At 40.9% G+C, this 19,225-nt stretch overlaps 3 protein-coding genes across 4 annotated transcripts; 1 reads left to right on the top strand and 2 right to left on the bottom strand.

The window, feature by feature from the left end:
- Positions 1 to 3,338: 3,338 nt before the first annotated feature.
- Positions 3,339 to 4,532, top strand: LOC115827288 (G-protein coupled receptor 55-like). The gene is made up of 2 exons (XM_030791099.1): positions 3,339 to 3,399; positions 3,606 to 4,532. The coding sequence occupies exon 2, from the start codon at positions 3,612 to 3,614 to the stop codon at positions 4,530 to 4,532; it is 921 nt and encodes a 306-aa protein (XP_030646959.1). The 5' UTR covers positions 3,339 to 3,399; positions 3,606 to 3,611.
- Positions 4,533 to 5,671: 1,139 nt separating this feature from the next.
- lim2.2 (lens intrinsic membrane protein 2.2) lies at positions 5,672 to 7,301 on the bottom strand. Its single transcript, XM_030791959.1, has 4 exons — positions 7,124 to 7,301; positions 6,706 to 6,846; positions 6,194 to 6,328; positions 5,672 to 5,742 (listed from the first exon to the last, which is right to left on the bottom strand). Exons 1-4 carry the CDS (start codon positions 7,299 to 7,301, stop codon positions 5,672 to 5,674), a joined length of 525 nt encoding a protein of 174 aa, XP_030647819.1.
- Positions 7,302 to 9,567: 2,266 nt separating this feature from the next.
- ftsj3 (FtsJ RNA 2'-O-methyltransferase 3) lies at positions 9,568 to 18,932 on the bottom strand. Of its 2 annotated transcripts, none has more exons than XM_030791705.1 (21): positions 18,807 to 18,932; positions 18,170 to 18,275; positions 17,915 to 17,961; positions 17,707 to 17,786; positions 17,501 to 17,600; positions 17,064 to 17,258; positions 16,826 to 16,941; positions 16,610 to 16,714; positions 16,249 to 16,349; positions 16,062 to 16,148; positions 15,701 to 15,865; positions 15,396 to 15,531; positions 14,476 to 14,666; positions 14,009 to 14,132; positions 12,468 to 12,552; positions 12,079 to 12,238; positions 11,791 to 11,879; positions 11,536 to 11,638; positions 11,255 to 11,438; positions 10,858 to 10,952; positions 9,568 to 10,347 (listed from the first exon to the last, which is right to left on the bottom strand). In XM_030791705.1, the coding sequence occupies exons 1-21, from the start codon at positions 18,871 to 18,873 to the stop codon at positions 10,086 to 10,088; spliced, it is 2,598 nt and encodes an 865-aa protein (XP_030647565.1). In that variant the 5' UTR covers positions 18,874 to 18,932; the 3' UTR covers positions 9,568 to 10,085. The 2 variants fall into 2 exon arrangements, with proteins under 2 accessions (XP_030647565.1, XP_030647566.1); XM_030791706.1 differs by having other exon boundaries at positions 15,701 to 15,859.
- Between the last annotated feature and the right edge of the window lie 293 nt (positions 18,933 to 19,225).

Here is a 19,225-nt window from a genome sequence, read left to right as displayed (position 1 = left end):
CAGTACACTCAAAAAAAGAAATTGTTAGATGTACTTAACCCAGTTATGTCAACAAGTTCCACTTAAATTAGTCGAGTAGCATCCAAATAGTATTATTTAGTAAAAGCAACTTGAGTGACTTAAATTAAATTGTTAAATTAACACTGGTGAGTTAAGTAATGATTAAAACATTTTGTTAGTTTGTATTTAAGCAAAATACTCACCCAGAACTTAAGTATTATGATCAATTTCAATTTAAATGCCATTTTCAGTTCAACGAAATCATTGTGCTTGCTTTCAAGTAAAGCAAACATGTTGGAATCACTGAACAAAGTTTAAACAAACTTAGCTTAAAGTTTAGATTATGAGACTCTCACACACTGCAAGGGGTCATTGTCCATAATAATGCGTGATGTTCTCCTCGTACGCCTTTCTAGACGCGCGCTCCCACGCCACCAGTGATGGAAACCTGAAATCGGTCATATTTTAGTACAAAATAATACAATTATGCATGACGAGATTCTGAATTAGAGGCGTTCAGTCATTATCTCGCCGATGGTAGCATCACACCATTGGCTTGTCAGCCAAGCACTGCACCAAATGCAAAATAGTTGTAATGGCGACTGTAGTGACAGTTCTGTTTTTTGTTTTTTTTAAAAAAAAAAACAACTTTCAGTCGCTGTGGGAAGGTCGCTGGATCGCATGTAAGCGGAGGCGCCACAAAATGCTTCGCAGCGCGGATGTCGGACGTTGGGACTCCACGGTTTTAAAGGATGGGGATTTAATAATCCGGAGTTCATGTTACTTAATCCAAAAGTGATGTGTAATTAATCAAAAGTTTTTAGTTTACATAACATTACATAATTGGGTTACGTGTTATAACAACTTAAAAAATTTAAGTCTGTAAAACTTATAAGGACGTTTTAAGTTCACTCAGTTAAGTTATTTGAACATTCGGAAATACAGCGTGGACAACATGGCCAGGTTTCCAAAGACAATAAACTAATCTTAAAAGTACTGGCTTATCAATTTTGCTCTAGGGCAATCTAAACCTCCTTTAAATTGGAAAAACTGTAAATGGCAAACGGTCTCAGTCACCCCAGTTACAACATACTGACAACGCCCAAGTTAAAGTATTATCTTGGCATGAAGTGCAAAATTTGAATACAAGCTAAAATGGTACAATTCTTTTTATCTGTCGAGTGAGTTAACAAAATGTCAATACTGGGAAAAAAATAGCATGTTATGAGAAGGGTCAGTAGCTCTCTCTTGCATGTTAATGCATGCGCGAAAGTACATAAAGTGCAAGTGGATGATATTTATGTGTTTAACAAGAATGCAAGAAAACAGCACAGCTCAGTTTCACTGACCTAACGTAAGCAAGCTTAGTCAGTTTGATGCAAGACTTTCTGAGGTTAATTCTAGTCTCACTTTTCATTGACAAACTTGAAACAACTGATTCATTTCAACTTAGTTTTACCTTTTTGTACAAACAGCACTGACATTTCATTTTTTTTGAGTGTAGTGTTGTCTTGTCAGCTATTGGGCATTATGACTCTGATGGCAAACTAGCACTGCAAATCAGCCTTTTAAAAAGAGCTATGTTGAGCATTCTTGATAGAGTTATTGTGGGGATGGGGACAAGATTCTCTCAAGGAAATGTTGATTTAATGAGGGCCGCATCATTTCTCCTGCCAAAATCAGGATCTCTTCTTCACCGCTCTATCCTGAAGCCACTTCGGGTGCTTACAGGCAAAGAGCAAAATAGTATGAGTTTGCACAATGAAATTGCTGTGGCAAAAGCAATGTGGCTCAGTGAACTGCACACTGATGCAGACCTTTCTGTGGTTTGCAAATGCATTCAGGAGCACAAAGACGCCTTCTCCATGTTGCATAGGCTGTATGTCGCAGCGCTCATCACTGGTGTTTCATCAGCTGCATGTGAAAGCTCTTTTGCTACTGTGTCTCACATTCTTACCCCTCTCTGCAGATCAATGCTGCATTCAAGGAAAAAGAGATTTAGTCATTTTGGCACACGAGAAAACCATCACAACAAATCTTTAAAAAAAAAAAAATTGCCAAGGCTAAGCGCAGACCGGTCCTGAAATTAATTTCTATATGCTGGAAACTAGCATCCTAGCTTCCCATAGAAATTACTGCATTGAGCTTTATATAATTTTACTGGTCTAGCTCCCCCACTGACATCATATGTGATATGTGGTGATCCGACCATTTAGTTCACATCATCTTAGAGCACATCATCTAAACACAGCATTCAGCAAGTAGCCTGTGTGATTTAATGGCACCCACCCAGTAGACAAACAGAATATTTCTTTATACTGTCTCCATTCTTAGCTTACTCACCTTTGTCTTTTTTTACCTTTATTGATGTTTACCTTAGCTACCAGTTACATTCTAGGAGTTTGCATTCCTTTACACACACTCTCTCTCTCTGACATGCACACACGCACACACACAAAAGTAAAAAATATCTAAAAACGATAAATAATGATATAAAAAATGTTTTATTGCATCTTCTAATCATACTGGGCTTAGACATTGTTCTGTCCTAGGCAGAACTATCCTAGTTCATCATACAAATGTTCATCATACAGGCACTGCTGCCTGACTCTGTGCATTCTATTCTATTGTAGCGTACTGAAGATCCAAACCAAAATTTGCTCACAGGTTTTCCTCTCTACTTCATCATACGAATGCGCATCATAAAATCTAAATTTAAATTTTACAGAGTTTGTTTTTCTTTTTCACGGGGTAATGGCCCCGGACCCCCCTACAAAAACTGGATGCTGGAATTGTATTCCTTTTGTGCCCCCCTCCCCCACCCACATTAAATTACCGCCTTGTTTACACACCCTACTCAGGAAAAGCAACATTTTTTGTTGTTGCCCACCCAAATAATCCAAATGCCCATCCAAAGATGACAACACCTCTTGTCTCTTAACACTAAGCTATAGGTTACTCAGAATCAACTTCATTCAGATCACCTCCGCAGAATGAAAAATCTTGAAAAAAATAATGTTTTAATAAACATGGTGAATACTTTCAAAAAGATCATGATAGTAGTTTTCTATCATTCAATGAGCGACAAAAAAAAAAGATAGTTGTGGAGAAACTGGTAAAGGGAAATCCGAATGTCTTCGAATTGTCTAATGAAAGACTAACTGCGACGTATGTCGCGTATTTCAGGCAGGCTAGGGCGTGCACTTTCTTTTTGCACTTTCTTCTTGCACTTTCTTCTTCGCTCTATAGGTAGACATTGCTACCGAAAGTGCGCGACCGTAAGGGTGCATTAAGGGTAGTTGATTTACATAATCGAACAAATGCTTAAAAACCCTGTGGAGAGGCGATTAATTGGACCTCAGTTGTTCAGAAAGTGGACGATTTAAAACGAGGAACTAGGTGAGACTCCTCTATCAGTTACCTTTACAGCTATAATTTCAAAAAACCTTACACCAGCAAGACCCATTGGCTCCATTTTGTTTTATGCATGGGTTTTTGTTCTTGGAATTAAAAATTCTAAACATAAAACGAGCGTACCTGGTAAATTTCTACATGCTGTGAGCTGACGAAACTGACAGCTTCGAATACAATCTCATTTCTTGCAGACCAAAATGAGTAACTGCAATATCAGTATCACACCCGGAGTTCAAGTATTCCAGATGGTGACAACAATACCCACGTTTATTCTGGGTGTTATTGGCAATTTAACTTTTCTAATCTTCTTCTGCTGGCGACGTGAGGACGGCTGGAACTACATGAAGGTGTACCTTGGGAACATTGCTGTTGCGGACTGCCTTGTCTTGATATCCTTGCCATTTAAGATGTACTCCTACTATCATCCATGGAATTTAAATCCGGAATTCTGTTTGTTTCTAGTGTCCACTTATTATGTCAACATGTATGTGAGTATCTTTACTATTACCGCAATAAGTATTGTCCGTTTTGTGGCCATCAGGTTTCCGATGAAAGCACGTACTGTCCTGTCACCTAAGAAAGCCTTGGTCGTGTGCGTACTGATTTGGATACTTATCTGCTCACTTAGTGCTAATTTCCACTATGTTGATAAACCCCAATCCAATACAACCGAATTCAGGTGCTTTCAGAAGAACAAAGAAAAGCCTTTACCTCTCTCTTTCGTTCTTGTGTTAGACATTGTAGGTTTTCTATTGCCATTCTTTGTGATGATGTATTGTTCCTGTAATGTGATTCACACATTGGCCAAACAACTGGACATTGGCCTTCGTCGAGAGAAAATTCGGAGTATTGGAATCGTGACAGTTAATCTGATGGTTTTCGGCGTGTGTTTTTTACCTTTTCACTTTGGATTCATGTTCAAATTCATCGTTGAGACGTACTACCCATCGGACTGCCCTCTCCAGTTGTTTGCGCATAACTTTGTTCACACTGCCACCTGCATTGCGAACTTCAACTGCTGTCTGGACATCTTCAGTTATTATTTTGTCACTCAGGCTTCGTGGAACAGGTGTCGTCCTTTCAGAGGAGCAAATTCGACCAGTAATTCAGTCATCTGACCAGGGAATATTCAGAAAACAGAATATAAAAATTGATGTCCTTCTGCAAAATCATTTTCTTGGTAATACAACGTTCATGTAGCCATATAAAACAGTTAAAAACAATCAATAAGGGATAACAGAGGGATAACAGGCACGGTGTGACTATCAGTGTCCGTTTCATTTCCGCTGTTTCCAGCTTTGCCAATTTGTATTTATAAGAATCTCGACCCGGAATTACTGACAGTCTAAATAAATAAATTAATAAATAGATAAATAACCTCTAGCGTTCCACGGAGCCTATAGTGTCATTGACGACTTATATATGCTGCTCAGAGATTTCTTGTTGAAGTGACAAAAAAGTTCGCACTAAGAAGTGCCAAAGTATAGGCTACATATTGTAGGATACTTGTGTTGTTTGTTCAGTTTCCTATTGTCTGGAATTAAAAGAAGGTTGTATCTACTTTTCTGACATACAGTATTTTGCAGAAATGTGAGGCATATAAGCGACAAACAGCAGTTTTAAGCGTAATACAATGGCGCCAGGGAGGTGAAATCCAGACTTTTAAAAAAATCGCTCGCACGATTTATTATTACTTCATTTTATTATTTACGTGCTCGAGCTTTCTTAAATCGTGCGCATGCCCATTTAGTAAAAACAAATCAAGTCCAGTCAAACAGACACAGTTATTGAAGGGAGTGTGGACGAAAAAAGAGAAGATGGAGACCCCCCGGGCGCCGTATACTATCGACTCTTTTTTTATGTACTAAAAACTGCAATTGTTGATTTGTCTTCATAGGTAGTCATACATGTTTGTGTATATGAATTTTGTTGTTTGCCTTTCTAACTATTCTGTGTAGTAGTTTTTTGTATTATTGTATTGTAACCTACCCTTTTTAAATTAAACACTGTGAGAACAGAGGACTGACAGAACAATAATCTTCGCAAATGTATACTACATTGTGTCTTTGTCCAGCAAAGAAAAACATGAAGAACAGACCAAAACACCCTTTGTTTTATCCAGTGCTTTTATCCAGGTTACAAAAGTTCATAAAACCTTCTCATCTATTGCAGTCATGTTGCTGAGTTTCAAAATCAAGGTAGGAGAACAGGTCCAGAGGTGAAGTGATACATTTCTAACTTAAAATAGGAGCCGTTTTCAACTGTCGGAGACGTTTGGAGGTGCTGGTTCGGCAGTATTCCTTTGAAAGGCACAGAGATGGAGGACACCTGAAAACACATGTTATAGTATGAGAGCTTTGTCTGTACACTGCACTCTGCATAGTGCAGAGTACAGGTATTGCACTCTGATTAGCCCAGTATGTCCTACATGATTAGCCCGGTATGAATATGATTAGTAGGTGTTTATTTCAAAGTACATAGATATTGCAAGTATTGTCTAGATCAGTGATTCTCAACTCCAGTCCTGGTGGGGGGGGGGGGCACTGCCCTGCACATCTTTGTTTTAACTCTCTTGAGCTCACGACTGACACACCTGATTCCACTGATCAGTTCATCATCAAGCCCTTAATTAGCTCAGTTAACTGTGATAATGAACAGTTAAAACAAAGATGTGCAGGACAGTGGCCCCCCAGGACTGGGGTTGAGAACCACTGGTCTAGATATTGTCTAGTCAGGTGCATATTTCAAAGGACACATTGTTAGAGAAAAACATGTTTACCAGCTGCCAGCGCCAGTAATATACCCAACCAGCCCAAGATGTAGGACCAGGAGAAGCGCCAGTCAATATATCGCTTGCCAAAGAAATTGACTGTGACCCCAGTGTAGATTGCCAAAGCAAGCAGTGCAAGGAATCCTTAGAGAGAAGAAGAGATACTTGTTATTGAAGGTGAGGACTTTGTTGATACAGCTACAGAATGTAAAATGGATGTGAAATCAAACATAAAAAAATGGAGTTTTTGCTCTTCTCTTTAATGAGAGATTTGTGCATTTGTAACACATGAAAAGAAAATCTATCAAGTGATGCTTCTCTCTCTGTCTCCGTCTCTCTGTCTCTCTCTCTTTCGTTCTCTCTCTCTCTTCCTCTCTCTCTCTCACACACACACAAACACACACACATACCAGCCATTCCCACGATCCAAACATTTCCATAACTATTACTGCATATGTGTATGCACGGTATGCACAATTACTAGCAGATGTGTGTTTTTTGCTGTATAGCTGCTGACTCACCAGATAAGAGCAGTGCAATCCCTCCTGTCCTCACTCTCCTGGATTTGGTTCTGTTAGAGAAGGCACTGAGACCTAGCACCACTCCAACCAAGCAGCTTAGAACTGACAGCAGCATAAAGGCACGCGTGGCATCCCAAAAAGCTGCCAAACATTTGCAAAGCCATTGAAAATCAGTCACCCTTAAAGTCACTCAGTGTAAGATACTGCACCAGATTTTTTCACTGATGAGTCTAGTGCCTTGTATGTTTGTGCAAATAAATCAAGACACGCTCAAACTCTCAGATGGCATTTTTTGCATATTCTGAATGTTTTTACAGGATTTTTGTTCTAGAAACCATCAAACAAATTTAATGTGAAATGGGCATGTTAATATATTGTGTTTGTAGAAGTGTTTTTGTTCTATGTATTTTTCACTCACCCACAGTAAGAGTATGGGCATGGCACTTGCGATTGATACAGAACCTCCAGAGTCCCTGATTGGCTGAATTACCCGAGTAGCGATACTGCATCCAAAAGTCAGTCGCCGTGGAAACAATCAGAAGCACTAGGGCAGCCACACCACATAGTGTGCCCCCAGTAGCTAGAGTGTACAGCATCAAGGAGAGGCCTAGTGTCACTGAAGACTCCTAAATGTTCATTGGCTGCTGGGGATTAAAGGAAGAAAAGAGTTTATAATAAACAAGGAGGCAGATAAAAATACAGTGAAATAATGCTAATCAGAGCCCCTGTTTTATTGTAATAGGCTTTACAAACAGAGTTTGGGTCAATTCATTTTCAACCCTGTGAATTCAAGATGTACTTGTGCTAAGCACACAATATATGTTAATGCCACAAACCTCTGTTTTATACACTGACTAAAACACCAGTGATTCTTGTTAATTTAAAAAGTTGTCTAGTGTCCAAAGATATTTCCAAATGTATGAGCACATGAATTTTCAGGCATTTCTGTCTTGTTTTCTCTAGAGTTTTGCATGATTAGTCCTCTTAAGCATTGACTGAATATTTCATTGCAATGGACTGTGCATTGGGACAGATGACCCTAACTGGTTTTCTTGTTAGGATAAGGATTTCTGTGTGTCTTAGAGGTAAGAAAGCACTGTTTTACATACATTTTGCTGATGCATTTAAAAAGCTTAACAACCTTAAATTCTTCTGTCCATGCTTAACCATTGTGTGTCTACAGAAGCCATTCATTCCAGCGTAGTCAGTGAAAGTTTTTCATACGTGCAGTTCTGTTCCGTATGTTCCGACATTAAGTCTAAGAACTAAATGAGAAAAAAATAGAAAGTTAAATGTAATCTCTGTTTTCTCTTGTTTTATATGAGTAAGACGCCAGGGAATGTCAACTGTCCACACAGCGAAGGCTACATCAGCACATTCAGGGAAGCCTTTGGAACACGTGCCCAAACTGTCGGCCAACAGTCGTCACAGCTTTTCTCTCACCCGACACACACGCACGCGTACACACACACACGCGCGCGCGCGCGCGCGTGCCCCGTCCCTATAGAACACACTGTGGTGTTTGCCAGTCCTATTGCACAGCCTATTACAATTCAACATTCATCTGATAAAAAGAGCACCATTCATGTAAAACCTTGTAGTAAACATGACCGAAATTATTACAAGTGGATTCGAGTGCAGAAAGGAGAACAATTAAGGCCTTTGTTTATGACTGGACCTCAGTTCACAAAAAAACAAAACAGCAAAACATTCTATTTAAGTAAGGCTGTGATGTTTCTGAAGACAAAGAAACCCCCAAATATTAGAATGATAAATATTCATTGAGAGAACTGTTTTCACAAACCTCCTCATAAAAGCAGTTTTGACACCAATAAAATGAGATGTCAGAGCCATTATGTCATCAGTGCAGGACAAATCTGGAATCCTGTCTGTCAGTAAAATCAGTCTGTTTCACATATGTTTGGAACTAATCATTTAAATTCAATCAATTTTACGTAATGTATATTTATAATGTAGGTACCTCTCTGTTGGTTGCTGTCTCTCCCGAGGGTCGCCTGCTTTCTGCGTCTCTTTATCCTTTTTAAGCCTGCTACGCTTGGCTGTCATTGTTTCTGCCACAATAGAGCGAATGATCGAGCGCAGCATGTGAGATGTGAGGTAATCCCCCGTTGCCCTCTCTCTCTCTCTCTCTCTCTCCCCCTCTTTTTCTCTTTCTCTCCGCCTCTATCATTCCCTCCCCTCCATCTCTCCCTCCATATCTTACAATCACTCCACTCTTCTCTCTCCTCTCTGAGAAAGATTCGTATTCCCTGCTTCTTCCCCCCCCCCCCCCCCCCCCCCATCACCGCATTTATCTTCTCTCTCTCACTCTTGCCTTCTCGTCCACTGCCATCGCAACTGTCCCGTCCCATCCATCCAGGCTCGTCGGTCAGAAAGTCGCTGATCAGCCTTGGCATGGCTTTACCATCATGAGGTTCTTTTGTAGAGAGTGCCGCAGCCTCGACAGTCCCGGTGACCCCCGGCCCAGCGCTAGCGCTCAGGCCAGTCCAGGGACGGCTCAGGCCTCACAATGCAGGACTCTGTTAGCTGAAGGGGTGGGCAAGTCCGTCAGGTTTGTAATCAGACATTCAGTAAATTCTAGCTGGCACTATCAAGATGTGGTTCCCTCCACTCCTCCTTAAAATGTGTACAGATATCTCTTATCTCCAACAACTTAATCATGCACCCAGAAGAGATTCGGTTTCAGTTCTATCAATTATTCACATAAGCACAAAGTCAAGTACTTTATGGCTATATGAGTGTATTTATGTACCGGTCAGTACTCTGTGAAAACGTGAATACAGAGTAGCTATATGAGAGGGTGAGGAGTTTACACATACAGAAATTAACAAACATGAAAGTCTTTATTGTTCATGTAGATCATGCTCTTTCGTGGAGAAAAGAACATTAAACAACATGTATATTTTCATTCTTTTCTACATAACTGATTGGACCAAGTATGCATTATGACAAACAAAAAACAAAACACAAGCAACTTAATTACTCCTGTAGAAATTACATATGGAAGGTTAAAAGCGATCCGCGCGTTGGTGAGAAGGCCATTATGGTGTACACTGTTGCTCAGTGTTAAAAGGTCACTCTTCCTTCTTAAGAGGAAAAAGAAACGCCCAAATTACAATGGTTTACCCATTACGCGATGATCACAGCATCACTGTATTCGTAAGCTTAGCAACAGTAGTCCACGCTGAAGATACTGTCGCCTGGACTTGATCCTCTACGGATGAGAACAACATTACAACATAAAGTTGTAATCTTGAGGACGCAGGTCCCGAAGGCTGTTCCTAGTATCCCAGCCATGACAGTCCCGGTGGGGAGGAGAGGGAGGAACAAGTGAGGAGGTTTTTAAAGTAAGGCGGGTCTCATTTCCTGTTCCTATTATTATGGGCTTTACTTCCATTCATTTTCTTCCTTCCTCCCATCATGCCTTTCCCTCCTTTTTTCCCCTTGGCTCTCTGCTCTTTCCTCTGCTTGCCTCTCTGATCCTTCTTCATCCTTCCGTCGACGACGTGAAACACCCCCTTCACCCCAGCCGGGCGCTTCACTTTACGCCCTGTACCCTTCTTGGCCACCACGTACGTGACCTCTCTCTTCTCTTTCCCCACGCCGGCTTTCTTGTAGATGCTGCAGGAATCGATGAGAGACATGAAGAATGAAACACTGGCGAACGTCACTTTCAATGCGTGCAATGTTTGTGTTGTGCTTTCATATGGCAACAACACTTTTAAAGTACACACTGTCAAAAAACAGATACCTCTGTGCTGTGATGTTTTTACTGACGGATTAACAGGTATACACAGTTAACAACATAAAACACTTCGTGGGACTTCTATCTACAACGGCTGTATCAAGGCACTGTTGATGGTCTGAATTTGAAAGAGTTGTTACCTGTCTGCAATCATGTTCCACAGGTTATACGTGTATACACAGTGAATGCTAACCATAATACGTATTGAAATTGTTGCTACATAAATACATTAAAATGAATATCCCATTAAGTGCACCAAAAGCAAAACACATGTTAACATGAAGTCTGAGAATATGACTGGAAGTGAGAAATGAATTGTTTGAAGGGACTGAGTTTGTGGGAGATTGAACCACATTCTCTCTGTAGCAAATGACGTAACAGCTGACCTTTTCAGCTGCGCTATCTTCTCTCTTTCAGAGATGTCCACTGTGTTAACCACAGCCTCGGCCTTCTTCTTTGCCTGCTCCATCTTTTTCAGCGTCTACGACAACACACACAAAATTTGACCAAAACACCGACCAATGAAGCAGCATCTCCCCCCCAAAGCTCAAATCAGTGCCTTTCATGCCAAACAAAGACCTTAATAAGAGAAGAGAAGAGAAAATCTGAGAAGAGAGCTATGTTGGAGCGGGTATAGATCACATTCCATTAACTCATTTAGCAGACGCCTTTATCCGAAGCGACTTCCTCCACGGGAAGCTTAGGGTTCATTCCTGGATTTGCGAAATGTAACACGAGAAAATAAAAAAAGTCATTCACAGATGAACTCTCTTTAACTCTCACCCTTCTCTTCTTGCGAGCCTTGGCCTCAGCCACTCTCTTGATAGGTCTGGCGTTGATCTCCTTCCAGCGCTCCCTGTACTCCTCCACCATCTCCTTGGTGACTGGGACAGGTCTCTTCCTGTGTTTGTGTTCATCATCCACAAACCAGGTGGGAAGTTCAGTCATATCCTGTGAATTGGTAAACCTGCAGAAATGAAAATAAAGAGGTTGAAAGGGGGAAAAAAAAAAAAAAAACTTGCTTCAGCATGCGTAAGAGTTGTTGAATGGATAGGTGTGCACACCTATGGAAGGAGTTGTCGATCAGGTCTCTCGCCCTTTTCTTCGATGTGGCAATTTGAGTGCCGAGAGCCAATCCCTCGGGATCCAAAATCCGCGCGCGTTTATCTGCGGGGGGGGGGGGGGGATTATACAGTAGAGTTAGTAAAGCGAACAATACCTTTCATCTTGCGTTGAACGAAATGGTTACAAGTTGTAGTATATTTTATGACACACTTTTTTTTTTTGCACAGTTAGAAAAGTTACTTTATCTAACTCACTTATGTTCTCGACAGGTACCACTTGAAAGTCCTCGTCGTCCCCTTGTCCTGAGAGACTTCCAGAACCTTTCTTCATCTGAGCAATAGCTCTGTTGATAAACAAGAGATGCATTCAAGATTCACACAATGATGCCTGATTTCTTTTTTTTTTTTTAACTAAATTCATTTTCAATCTAAATTGAAATAATCGGCATTACACATTAATTATCTATTACTTCAAAAGGGATCATTCAGATGAAACTGTGCACAGATGCGATAAATACAGAAATGCCTCTTATTCACTCTGACCTGTCGTCATCGCTGCTGCTGTCATCGTCCGAATCGCTGTCGCTATCGCCGTCCTCCTGATTCTCCGCGGCTTTGTCCATTTCCCGTGAGGTACTTGCCTCCTCCCCCTGCTGGTCTGCAGACTCGTCTTCATCTTGGGCCTTTCTCTTACTGCCCTTACCTTGATGCGAAGAGTAAAGGTTAGTAGTCATCTACTGGTCAATACTAAATCTATCCCACAGTGCCATTCAAGACCCCCCCCCCCTTACAGATTTGTAAACAAGCCTGTATTACTTGTGGCTGTCCACCAAGATGCCTCATTTTAGCGTCAGGGGTGTCAAACCAACAGTTGGTTTTGATCTAGAACGAGACACACTGGTTTAGGCCGTGTGGCCATTTTCACTTCTCACCTGCAGCGTCTTTATTTTTCAGCAGCTGAGACTGCTTGAGTTCTCTTTCTACATCTGCATCCAGATCCAGCTCTGCAAAAATATCCTGTATGGGACAAATAAATGTTAAATGAATAAAAGAAACAGGAAAAACATCTTTATCAGTATTTCAGTATATCCCTCCTATAATTCTGCTGGTCAGGTGTTCCAAAGGACTTCACCGTTTCCTTGAATCCTTGTCTTAGTGAGTCTGTGGTGTGTTGGAGGAAGCTTATGCATTCATGACCTTTAGAACAGTATAGTTGCTTAACCCTGGTTTAGGAAACCTGGCATAGAACTCCACAGACTTTCACTAAAACCTTCATACTTACTGAAAGCTAAGTTTTTGCTGTCTAAAACAAAAGTATGCTTTGGGCCCCACATATATTTTCAAACAGCAAGTAATGCTGACATGCTAAGAGTTAGCATGACACGTTAGCTGTTAGAAGTAAAAGTACTTTGTCGCACACACACACCAGAGCACTGAAATGCAGCCTTGGCATTTAAACCATCCTATACACCAGTGAGCAAGTAGTGAGTGCGCACACACACACACACACACACACACACATATTAGGAGCTAGGAGCAGTGGGGACCAACTCCAGGTCTTTTTGCCAGTGCCTCGGTCAAGGTCACTGACAGGAGTATTAATCCTAGCACAGATGTCTTTAGCTCCTTTCACACATGCACTGCTACCCTAAAATAATTGGAACTCTAACCAGAGGGACTGGATGCGTGAACAAAAATGTCCAAATCAGTCGACTCGTATTCTAAATGGACTTTATTCTACCAGCCTCGTAGTGCAAACTCCGTTTTCTCTTCATTTGGGTCCATGTGTGAACAGAGCGGATTATACTCCAGAGTATGCACAGCGAGCAAGTGATCGTGCTGATGGCCTTTCTAACATGCGACTGATGCGAAACTGGAAGAATACAAAACATCCGAGGGTGAAGAAGAGGCCAACGAAAATGTCTAACTGGAGAGACAACGAGATTCGGGAACTTCTGTCAGTGAGGGCCGACACCGAAATCGTCAGGCAAAAGTCGGTAGCCTCGTCCACCTTTTTCGAATTTGTTGTAAACAAAACACTGCTATTTTAGCAGAGTACTTTTTGCATCGTGTCCTGCCTCCTGCACACTCTACCCAGGCGCCAACCCCCGCCAAAACCAAACAGAGTATTTCGAGTACATGTGAAAGCGTGTGACACGGACTATCGGCTGCTGTGTGCTGCATGTGTGAAAGGGCAACTTCGGACATAATGCAAACCTGATTCTGCAGTTATAGACCGTAGTGCATATGTGAAAACGGCTTTTGACAATGGGAGGAAACTGGAGCACCCGGAGGAAACCCGTGCAAACACGGGAAAAACATGCCAACTTCACACAGAAAGGATTCAAAACCAGTGCCTTCTTGCTGTGGGGCAACAGTGCTAAGTGCTAACAGAGCCACTGTGAGGCCCCAAGATTCAATAGTTACCATGTGAAGTGTTCGGCTAAAGTAGTATGAATGGTACATTAGGCACCTTGCTAAACCACAGATTGGTCTCACGGTCTCTCTTTTCGTCTTTCTCCTCAAGAGCCACAAGAAGTTCGTTCTTGTCTGCGTCTTCCTCCTCCTCTTCCTCCTTTGCAGATTTGAATGACACTCTACAGAAAATAAGACAGCAATGAGGGGGCAGATATTATAACATACTTTCAAAAATATATTCACTGACAGAGGAAGCAGATAACATATGACAAACAGTCGCTACTGAAATAGCAAGGGTATCTCTGACAATCTGACAGTGGTTCACGGCTCCACTTTAGATAAGCAGACTGGAGTCTACAGTTACAGACTTCAGTTAAACAAAATTTTAGAATACACCACAGAACATTTAAGTTATACTGCACATTTTTACTGGAGAGTTCAGCAGTTTTACTCTGTGAAAAGTGAGCGATCACATCATAACAGAATCTATCAAAAAGTAAATACATAAATAAAATCACTCACTTTTTCGGGGTTCTCTTCTTTATCTCTTTTTCCTTCTCCTCAATTTCTTCGAGGTCATCTGAGTCCAGGTCAGAGGCCAGGGAGATCTGGTCACTCTCTGCATCAGACAAACACAAGTCTTCCTCATCACCTTCTTCATCCACCAGTGTGTCCGCTGCTTTCATGTCTCCCTGGGAGATCTCACCCAGAGCCTGTATGGTGAGAATTAGACAGAGCTATCAGTCACTGAGACGTTAATGAGACATTAATGAGATGTTACTGAGACCCTAAGGCACATCACACAATCAGGCTCAGTTTACCAAGCCTGCATGTCATTTATCTATACCTTGAACAGACTACCCCTGTCATTGGAAAGCTGCGGTGTGAACAGGCGTATGCCTAAAACACCCTTTACACAGGATCTGTGGGACTACTGGGATTCAGATTACAAGATTAGGGTTTTAATCAAGTCTGTGCAGGAGTCAGAATCTCCAGAAAACAATCTGCTGGTCTTTTCATGGTACATCTTACATGAGCTCTGTGTCATGATCCCCAATTTCAACTTCCACATTATTTTACTTTGAGTATATTTCTATATTGACATTTTTTTATTTTGCTGACATTCCTAGATTCATCCTTAACTCATTCACAATTATTTCTTTCTTTCTATGTCAAAGGTTAGATGATACAACATCTACTACAACATTGGGTTGAATGAGTGCCTTGTTTGGAGACACATCAGCAACCAACCTTCGTGTTTGGGGTTTAAACCCACAACTCTGTGGTTACTGGGCACCTCCTCTTTCCATTATGGGCCCTTCCTAAGACCAGGACTCTGTGGTTCCTCACCTTACAGAACCAAAAAGTACCTGTGTGTGTATTCATGCATGTGTTCAAAGTGATGCTGTGTCCCATGGGCAGGCCGGGCTGCTCTAATGTACCTTGTCACTCTTGATGGTGCTCAGGGAAAACAAACAGGTGTCATGGCTGTCTGCGATGGACACTCCAGGCAGGTCCATCTTCATCTCCATCCTCTCCCTCTGCTTTCGACGCTCTTTGAGTAGCTTCTTCTTTTTACTAGATATTAATATATACAAACCATGACTCAACTCAGCATAAATCTTTGTGAAGGTTTATATGAAAAGCTCTACTATAGAGAAGGTACAGTCAAGGTGGGGAAAAACAAAATGTATCATAGCATACATAAAGATGGTCAAAAATGGTGTTTGGACTGCTTGTTGTTTACCGTTTAAGTTCAGCAATCTCCCCAGCTTTTAGCTCTGCCAGTTTCTTCTCCATCTCCTCTTCCTCTTCCTCCCCTTCTGCCTCTTCCTCTTTTCCATCCCTCTCACCTGTGTCCTTTCTCTTTTCCGTCCTTTCTTCCAAATCACTCTCGTCACCTGAGCTTAGACTTGGGGAGAAATACATTAAGATTAGACAAGGAAAGGAGAGTATAATGAGCATGTTTCTCTGTTTATGACTATTATGACTAGCCTGGGACTAAACTGCATTCTGAACGGAGTGTTTACAAAGAGTTCAGTCTAGACAAAGCCTTTATCCTAGTTTGAGAAAACACTTATAACATGTGCATAAATGTTTGCTGGTACCTAATGTCCTGGTCAAGCTGCTTGGCCTCTTCCTTCAGTTTCCTGACTAAAAACCTCCTCAGCTTAGACCTCCAGGAGAGCAGAAGCCTGGGCAGGAAGAGAGAGGTACAATGAGAATTTGGCCATAAGTATTTTAACAAATTGTTACCAAAGTCTTAAGAACACTCAGAGGATGTTCCACTCTTACCGTAGCTCTTTCCGGCCCAGGACTTTGATATCCTGACAACACTCTTTGATCTCTGCAGTTGTTTTTGGGTGGGACTCCAGTTCTGGATTGTCAAAAGTAATCTAGACAACAAACACAACACGTGTCTATAGAACTTGTAGATAGCAAAAAGCGAATCTAGTATTCAAAAATCATGCATGTTTAAAAGAGACTTCATCCACAAAACAAAAGCTGTTTAGCCTTTTCTTTTTTTACTATACCTGTAAGCTCATGCTATTTTTCCATTAAACATCAACATAACATCAGAGTTAGACTGGAACAAAAGAACATACTGAACTGCAAATGCAGAAGTGGGAAAAGGTTTGTGTTGTCAACAACTCACCTCATTGGCTTTGCTCAAGAAGTCCACTGGGTTTTCTGCCCGCAAAAACTCAGTCACTGAGAACGAGTGATAAAGCGTCAAATCACCGTCAGCATAGCCCTCTGCCTTTAAAAAACAAATAAATAAAAAATACAAAAAACAAATGTCAAAAATACATGTACATTAAGTATTTTTATACATTGTGTATTTCTGATATGTACACAGACAGTCACATACTTTCGGCTTTTTTGTGGTGACCAACTCTTTGACAGTTTTCACTTGAACGTCGACCTCTTTGAACGCATGTTTAGGGTCAAAGAATTTGTTGTCTATTTTGTCTGGAGCCAAATAGCCTAAAACAAACATAAGAAGATACATTATTTAAATGCAAAATACAAAGCATACAAGACAGCAATGTATAGAGTTTAAAAGAACAAAAATAAAAAAAAAGTAAAAATGAACTTCAGTCATGTACCCTGGCAGATGACAAAGATTTCAGCCGATTCGTTACGGGAGGCCTGTGGTTTTGTGGCCTGCACCTTTCTGAAGAACTGCTGGAAGATCCAGATAAGAGGCTGGTAATCTTTTGATCGGAAGACTTTGGTAACAAAAGTACCACCCTTTGAGAGGAACTCGGTGGCAAGTTTGAGGGCCATGAGGGTAAGGTGAGCTACACAAGGAAAACAGAACTCACTCAAACAGGACTGATAACAACAAATATAATAACAAAAAAAAAACTAATTAAAATGTTTGGTTTAACAAGTGTGACGCTGAATTTATGAAAAACATGAATCAGTAATCATTCAGTTCAATCATATCATTACATGAATTGGTGATTCAGCCGTTGTAACAACAGAATGTGCCTTTAGAACTTGCATAATTGCAGCACATGTTTAGGAAGTGGCTTCATACCCTGAGTGAAGGCATCATGCTGCCAGTTGGCTCCCACATTAGGAGCACCATCATTGAGGACAACGTCTACCTTCCATGTCTGCAGTTCCTTTCTGAGAGCCTGTGGGAAAGAACAGTGTCAGTCGGTAGAGTCATGATATCAGCGTTCATACATTTTTCTGGGCTTGTGCAATTTTTTTTCTTGCTTTTTCTTTTTTTTTTTTTACCTGTCTGCAGGTTTCAGTAGTAATATCTTCCTGTAGAGTAACCACATTAGGGATGGGCTTGATAGGGACCAAGTCAACTCCTTAAAAGTGAAACAGTGGAATGACTATTAGGTATAAGGGTCTGGCAACTTTTGGGCAATTGAAATGTGACCCACACTTTATGATAATCACATAGACTATTGGATATATAGTTTAAAGCAAACCTCACCTACGATAAGACTGGAAACAGGCATAAACTTTGATGCCACCTGCAACCTATATAGAAAAGACACGAGGTTAATGGCACTAAGTCATGGAAATATAAGAATAACAATGTGACACTGTCTGATCCATGCAATCTAAAAATAATAGGATTATGTCTCGCAGGTAACTGCTTGTAAACAAGGAGTAAAATAACCCTAAACAACTCAGATAAGACTAAGAGGGATGTTTATTAAGCGAACCGACGCATGGTCAAACTCACCAACCACCTGGAGCAGCGCATAGGTCAATAAGTGCCCTGGCTTTCTGAAGGAACTGGAATTTACGGTTCAGCTGAATAAGCTTAAATGACGAACGAGATCGGTATCCTGGAGGAAGGGGACACAACAGTTTATAAGTAATCAACACGTTTGGATATCAATATAGTATCTGCTCGTTCTGTATTTAGCAGTCAGAAAGATTGCTGCTTCAAAACGGTACACTGTCCATTGTAAATTACATCTTTACGAACGATTGACATGTACGAAGAGTTATTATCTCCCCTTCACGGTTTAAGGTTGAAATTTTGGTTGGAGGAGCTGCTCCCCTACTTGTAAGATCATCGTCCCATCTTTAAGCAAACTATGAAGCTGCTACGACTTGTTATGCTAGGCGTGCAAACCAGAGTTAGCAATAGTAACCGAAAAACAAAGAAATCAGGCCGTTTCAGCAAACTATACTATACGGTTATAGTTGGCAATATAAAACCGTCAGCACATGTACACTGGCAAAGAAAACAGATCTCAAAAGAAGTAATCAAATTAATCTGTCAAATCGAAAACCAAACCTCATAGCTAAATAGCGTTGTCGTTTACAATCCTCTAACTGCGGTAGGTATATTAGTCACGAATGGATCTTACCGGTTTCCTTTGCCAGATGATAAAATTTGTCTTTCCTGGTTTTTCCGACTTTTAATTTTTTGCCCATGGTTGTTACTTTGGGCTAGTGCTGAAACTAATTAAATTGTACAGCAGTGTTCGTCCTAAAGCACAACACGTGTAGACCCACTGCGCAGAATTACGACGTCAACGTTTATCAAATAGAGGCAGTCTTTGGATCGATTTCACGCACGTGAGCGACCCACAACCAGTTTTACCTACACTCTTATTTACGATTTAAGGGTATCACACTCATCGTAACTTCTGTGGCATTTACATTAAATTACTCTTTTGCTGTCGATGTGGGATTCTAGTCAGTGTATATGTGTACAAATTGTGTAATTCTGTGCAGATTCAGAGTGATCTGCGCAGGGCCAGTGTTACAAAAATGGGTGGGAAGA

Source organism: Chanos chanos, chromosome 14, assembly GCF_902362185.1.
Source record: "Chanos chanos chromosome 14, fChaCha1.1, whole genome shotgun sequence".
NCBI lineage: Eukaryota > Metazoa > Chordata > Actinopteri > Gonorynchiformes > Chanidae > Chanos > Chanos chanos.
The sequence above is the reverse complement of the archived record's forward strand: the minus strand, read 5'-3'. Positions and strand labels throughout refer to the sequence as shown.

Excerpts from the sequence above, each read along its gene's own strand:
- ftsj3 (XM_030791705.1), bottom strand. The coding sequence starts at position 18,873 with ATGGGCAAAAAATTAAAAGTCGGAAAAACCAGGAAAGACAAATTTTAT. Across the intron at positions 17,601-17,706 it reads CTACTGAAACCTGCAGACAG|GCTCTCAGAAAGGAACTGCA; the intron begins GTAAAAAAAAAA and ends TCTTTCCCACAG. Across the intron at positions 10,348-10,857 it reads AAGATAGCGCAGCTGAAAAG|CATCTACAAGAAAGCCGGCG; the intron begins GTCAGCTGTTAC and ends CGATTCCTGCAG.
- LOC115827288 (XM_030791099.1), top strand. The coding sequence starts at position 3,612 with ATGAGTAACTGCAATATCAGTATCACACCCGGAGTTCAAGTATTCCAG.
- lim2.2 (XM_030791959.1), bottom strand. The coding sequence starts at position 7,301 with ATGCTGTACACTCTAGCTACTGGGGGCACACTATGTGGTGTGGCTGCC. Across the intron at positions 6,329-6,705 it reads GATTGCACTGCTCTTATCTG|GATTCCTTGCACTGCTTGCT; the intron begins GTGAGTCAGCAG and ends CTTCTCTCTAAG. Across the intron at positions 5,743-6,193 it reads ATTACTGGCGCTGGCAGCTG|GTGTCCTCCATCTCTGTGCC; the intron begins GTAAACATGTTT and ends ATGTGTTTTCAG.